Below are 6,106 nucleotides of genomic sequence, written 5' to 3'. Positions count from 1 at the left end.
CACTTCTTCGCTTTCTGAAGGCGTCAGCAAAAAGCGCGCAGCTCAACTGTCATGTGAGCGCCTTCCGTCCTCGAGATGATAATTAATCTGCCCGATTCGGAAGACGCGCCATCTCCAGCCGCGGCTGGTTGCCAGGGAGGGCTGCGAGGGCGCTCCGCCCGCAGACGCGCGGTGGAACTCACCTTGTGGACTCGGTGCCTACCGGTATTCCCTGAGGTTCGCTTTTGCATTCACGGAAGGAGAGCCGTAGGGAGCTGGGTGGTCATCCTACCCTAGGACCACCTCGCAGGGTCAGCTTGGAGTGACGGCCACGCCCGCCACCTAAGGCGGAACCTCAGCCTCCTCTCTGCGAGGAGGTGATTCTACCCCCTTCCAGAATTCCAGCCAGGGCTGCGCCCACGAAGCACCCGGCGGAGCGCTCAGGCGTCAGACTTGCCCAACCACGGCAGCCGGTGGCATCATTATTTAAAAAGGTGATGATCTCTGCGGTCAAAAGCTGTAGCCCATTCGTGACAGGGCGGGATGTGACAGGGAGCCCCTCAGGCTCACACAGACCCACCCCTGGAGTTCTCCCCAAGCCCCGCCCACTGATAAGATGAGCCGCTTTGTATTGCCAGCAAGGGTCCACATTCCCACATTCCCACCCATGGACACAGAGACCGCAGGGCACCCCTGGCGACCAGGTACAGTTGGCCCCATTTACGGAAGAGGAAGCGGAGACAGGAGGTGGAATGGCTTTCTAAGCTCACATGGGTAGAAAATGGCACAGTCAGTGGTAATCTGGGTCTCCCAAGCTCTGGTTTCTTGACCTCCCCACCAGATCACAGGAGAAAATTGCTCCGCGAGGCGCCTCCTCCTGCCTGGCGTCCCTTTGGCTAGGAGGCAGCCCAGGGGAGGGAAGCCTGGGTGCCCGGTCACCCGAGCTACAGTTTACTGTCTGTGAAATTCAAACGCTGATACCTAGTGCACTAGCTCACGGGGAGGTTTAATGAGGACTATGCACGGAAGCACGGCGTAATTTTATGGTGAGTTATACAAATGTCAGGTACAGTTATTATGCCTTTTTGGAAAAACACTGTGTGAGGAAGAAGATCAGAAATGCATTCACCCCAAGGTGGATCCTTCTAACGGAACACTTCATCCTCCCCACACTCACCCCGCCATAATTTAGGGGATCAAGAGCAAACTCTTCTATGTGGATTCAAGGCCTGGATGGCTCTAGCAAGTTCATCACTGCCACTTCTCCCTTCCCCCCCTGTTCCAGCCCCTCCAAGTTTCTTGTGGTTATCTGAGCCTTCCCCACCTGTGTCCGTGTCTCAGCCAGACCACGCCTGCCAGAGGGGTCCATACTGCCCTGTTCACTGGCTTCTCCCACTCACCCTTCTCCAAGAAGTCTTCTTAAGGCCTCCCTCCACAGGATCTCCTCCGCTGGGCTCCCCTCCCTGCGCCCCACTCCACACCAGCACACAACACGGCATGCCAGCACTGGGCTCTCCTCTGCCTCCCTGGTCTACAGTGAGTGAGAGCCAAGTGCTCCTCCCTCCCGTCTATCCAGGGCCTGGCCCAGCACACGCTAGTACATGTGTGCCAAGAGATGAGCACATGAACGATTAAGCGAGTATAATCAAAGCCTTAAGCAGAGACAAGGAATTCTAATGGTGGCATTTGAATTTGAGTGGGCACAGCCTTGGTGGAGGAATTCAGGCTCCTGAATTCAAGTTCAGCTCAATCCCTCTAGCGATGTCTAGAGCTGACGCGGTAACCCTCCTCTTTTCCCAACTTGACCCTGAATAAGAAAAAACCCAAAGGGTCCCGCCCACCCTCTGGACTCCCACTAGATAGGGCGGAGGCCAGTCCTTAGGTGCCTACCCGAGTCCCGCTGGTCCAGCGTCATGGAGTTCCACCTCCTTGTGATGTCAATGTAGAGGATGTCCACGGCCGCCATGGACAAGCTGCTGCTGCTGAGTTTGCAGTTCCTGCCAAAGACGGGAGGGGACATATTACTGCTAGAAGGGGTGCGGCCTCTTCCGTTTGCCTCCACGCCTTCCCCAGGCTGGGGGTCCTGCCTGGAGGCCCCGCCTTCCCACAGCTGGAATTAGCGATGGGCGTACGGCTGGGGTGGTGGAAAAGAAGGCCGAAAATGTAATCGAAGGATAGATTATGTGGGTTTCTGTCATTTGGTCCATTCTAAAGGGCTGGAAAGAGCCAGGACTTGAGGATGGCATGTCTCGAGTTGAATCTGGCTCTGCCACTTGGAAACTGACCGCCCTAGAGAATCCATCTCCCGTTCCTGAGCCTCAGGTTCCATCCTTACAAAACAGTCGCTGTGTTTGACCTCTTCTAACACCTCCCGGTGGAGGTCTCTGCCCGCCCCGAGGGGGAATGAGAATCCCATGTTTCAGAAATTGTCTCTATGCCTGTCTTTGCCTCTGTATCCCTTGGTCTCTAAGAGGAGAAAGAAAAGCCGGACCTGGGTGCTCTGCTCTCTTACCAGTGTCTTTTGGGTTAGAGTGACCCGCTGGGGGACCCAAAGAAAACAGCTATGTCACGAGTTCAGACAGAAGACATCGCTGCCATCCAGAAGTGAGTCCCCGCTGGAATGCTCACGCGATGAGTCCCTGGGCCCAAACCTACAGGCAGGGGCTTGAGGTTCCTGCACTGCTCCTATCTAAATCTGTCCCCTGAGATGTCACACGGGCCCCAAACAGCCACGGCAAGCCCAAGACTCCCAGCACAGACGAGCACGGCTAGCCCACGCCCTTTGCACGGGCTGAGGCACGGTGCTGTGGCGCCCCTCCACGCTCATTCCTGACTTTGGGGAGTCAACTGGAAATGGCAGGGGCAGGGACGGGCTGGCCTCAGAGTTCAGAAGTTCCCCTAGTTTATTTCCTCCGTGCAGAGAGGCTCAGATAACCAGGTTTTCAGTCCCACATCAGCTCCCCGTCTGGGCACAGAGGCGTGTTTGCAATCCTCCCCCTCCCCTCTTGGTTTTGTTTCATTTTGTTTTTTGTGGTTTGTGTTTTTCGGGTCTGGAGATGTGGGGAGGCAGTCTGGCACACTGAAAAGAGCGTGATTTGGGCATCAGACAGACCAGGATTGAAATGCTGGCTCTGGCTTTTTCTAGCTGTGTGACTGTGAGCATTTACTTAAACCTTCGATGCCTCTATTTGCTGATACCTAAAAAGAAGGGAAGACTACCGCCCGCGTGGGGGCTGGGATGAGATGAGGCAGCACACGCCAAGAACCCAGCATGTGCCTGGTACCCGGGGGCCGGCAGTTGTTGCTTCTCCTCCCTCTCTCTCCCTCCTTTCCCAATTCCTATTCCAGGGCTCGAATGTGGACCCTTCAGAGGCTGCTTGGGGCTGCCCTTTCAGCAAGTGGCCCTGTCCATTCTGGAGATTTGGTGCTCGCCAGTCAGACTGACTGGGTATGCAAGCCCAAGTTCTCTGGCCAGACTAAAGGGAGGCCTTGCCTTGTCCAGACACACCACCTTTCTGAACAGGGTCGTGCTGGGAAGCGAGTCCCAACACAGGCTGGGTTTGCCCTGGGAATCCCGAAGCTAGACCTCTGAGCCAGCTGTCTGCCTGCACTACATTCAGTGATGCTTTTAACTCTCTGAACATATCCTCATCCACTGCCCCAGCTAATGATAAAGTGGTTCTTTGATTTCCCACTTGTCATTAGCCCTCATGTGAATAGCTCCCTTAGGAACCCCACAGGAGAGGGGCTGATTGGCAAGCAGGATTTGGGCACCCCAAAGCCCCTCTCCAAACCCATGAACACCCCTGACCGTGGTGGCTGGATGTGTGCCCGGCAGGGTGCCCAGATGACATTGGTGTTCCGTGTATGCCAGCACACCTGCTTGCTCCCTCTCTCTGTCCCTCCCTCTTCCTTCCTTTCTTTCCCACCAGTATTTCCCAGGCCATCAATTCACCTCCCGCTCCTGGGCTCCTGCTCCGTATTTCAATCACAAGTCACCAGTGGCGGACTTCAAACACATCAGCGCACAGTTACTGAGCCCTGGTAACAACATGTCGATGGACGCAGAGCTTTTCACGTCGCCTGTCACCAAGATGGCTATCTCTATTGGGTTCCGCTGGAGACGATGCTCCAGCTTCTCCCGGGGTGTGCTGACAACCCACACTGCTCATTTTTCAAAGCTTCATTAGGAAGAGCCACCCTGTTCCCCTAATTATCATATCGGTGTCCTCCTGACTACCTGCTCCCCCATGGGGAAGGAGCTCTGCCCGGCTTGCTCTGTGGGTTAATGGAGTATAAAAAGGGAAACCAAACTGACCACTGGTATATAGTTATTTTTTTCTAACAGGTAGAAAATAGCAGTGTCAAACCTTTAGCAGGAGCCGTAATTTACCAAAGAGAATTCTCCATTTATCCTTGTTCCAAGGTAACTCATCCTCCCTAGTGATGCCCACAAACACATTTGGTTGCTATATCTGGTGCCTGGACAGGGGAAGGGGGGAAACCCATGCTGGCTGCAGGAGACAGGAGATGCTTTAAAAGAATTTTGCTTCTGAAGGCATTTCTTGGGTACCCATCCATAGGCCAGGCCCTCTCCTGCCCATTGGCTCCCTGGATCTTCATAACCACTCTGTGATGGAAGTATTCTTAGTCCCATTTCAATGACAGGTAAGATGAGACTGAAGAGCAGGGACGTGACTTGCCCAAGATCACACGGCTGGGATTCACATCTAGTCCTACCCTGGAGGAGAGAGTCGTGGATTAAGGAGCTTCAGGGAGAAGTCGTGAGATGACCCAGCCCAGGGCTGGAGGAAGAACCCAGGATTCAAGGCAAAGTCTCAGGTGGGTCTGGCAAAGTGGGAGCCTCTAGAGAGGCCCTGTGGGGGGAACTTTGGGATCTAAGGCTGGGGAAGACAACCAGGGTCTTTTGGGGACAGAGTCTCCTCGGTTTGTCCCCATGGTCACCAAATATTCTCAGTTGACCCAAACAGGGAGTGCCTCCTTGTAACAACATGTTTAGAATGAATTTTGCATCTATCCATCGATCACTACAGAATGAATTTTGTGCCCATTATGAGTAGGTGGGATTCTGAGCCCAGTGAGTAGTGCAGAGCTGAACTTGTCTTGGATGCCATTCTCGGAGGGAGGAAGTGACCTCAGAGTCTGGGGTAGAAAACATGAAGCCTTGGTAGCTCTTAATCATTTGAACCATTTCCCCTTGTGCCCTGGGATGAAATTCCTGAAATGACTAAGGAGTGGAGGGATACATTCTTCCGTGGAAGAGTAGTCCAAGCAATATGGTAACAGGAGAAGCCAGGACAATTCTTGACAAAGGATAGTCTGGAGAGGTGCTTGGGACAAAAAGAGCTCAGAGACAAATGCACAGGAGTTTGAATCTTGACTTTGCTATGTGACCTTGAACGAGTCACTAAGGTTCTTTCCTGATTTGTACAATGAAGATAAGACTACTCACCTTTCAAAGCCATTTTAAGGAGTAGCTCAGTGCCTGGCACATACGGAGAAGTAGTCAAGGACAGCTCCTAGCCTTCCTCCATGACACAGAGCCATTTTGAAGAAATGTTTTTTCTTCTTTGGTTTTTTTTTCCCCCAGAATCAAAGGGATTTGGGCACACATGATAGGAGATAATCACAAATCATTCAAGTTCATTAGGAGCCCATGTATAGAAAGATCTGAAATTATCATCCCCATTTCCTCTCAACAACTACTGACATCACATGGGAAATTTAGAAACCAACTTTTTCCACACTGTAAAATCCCATTTATAGAATTTCTTTTGTGTTCATCCTTCTCTGTGAAAGAAAAACAGCTTATTTCTCCTGGAGAGTTTTCCATAAGGTGAAAGCTAACAAATGATCAATATTTGCTAATTAAAAAAAAAAAAAACACCAAACCAACACTAAATAGGAGGGAAAAATGATAACTCTGGTTTAGAAAATACATTTTTTTAAAGGTGACTGAATCCTAAGCATAGCATCTCACAGTATTACTGGAAAGAGATCATCACAGAACAGGGGGATTTTCAAAGTCACGGAGGAGTTAATGACTGGGGGGGGCCCTTTATACTTTTCTTCCAGAACATTCTAACACACCACGTTGCCTCTCAGA

The 6,106-nt window shown here is 52.0% G+C and overlaps 1 protein-coding gene across 4 annotated transcripts in view; it reads right to left on the bottom strand.

Annotated features, from left to right (window-relative positions):
• TTLL11 (tubulin tyrosine ligase like 11) overlaps positions 1-6,106 on the bottom strand; it is a 225,814-nt gene that overhangs the window by 33,870 nt on the left and 185,838 nt on the right. For all 4 annotated transcript variants that reach the window (XM_044264981.1, XM_044264982.1, XM_044264984.1 and 1 more), the window contains one exon: positions 1,870-1,976. In XM_044264981.1, the coding sequence (XP_044120916.1) occupies positions 1,870-1,976 (107 nt within the window). The remainder of the gene's footprint in view (positions 1-1,869; positions 1,977-6,106) is intronic.

The sequence above is a fragment of the Neovison vison genome, chromosome 9 (genome assembly GCF_020171115.1).
Source record: "Neovison vison isolate M4711 chromosome 9, ASM_NN_V1, whole genome shotgun sequence".
NCBI classification, from domain to species: domain Eukaryota; kingdom Metazoa; phylum Chordata; class Mammalia; order Carnivora; family Mustelidae; genus Neogale; species Neogale vison.
This window is presented reverse-complemented; position numbering and strand designations above follow the sequence as displayed.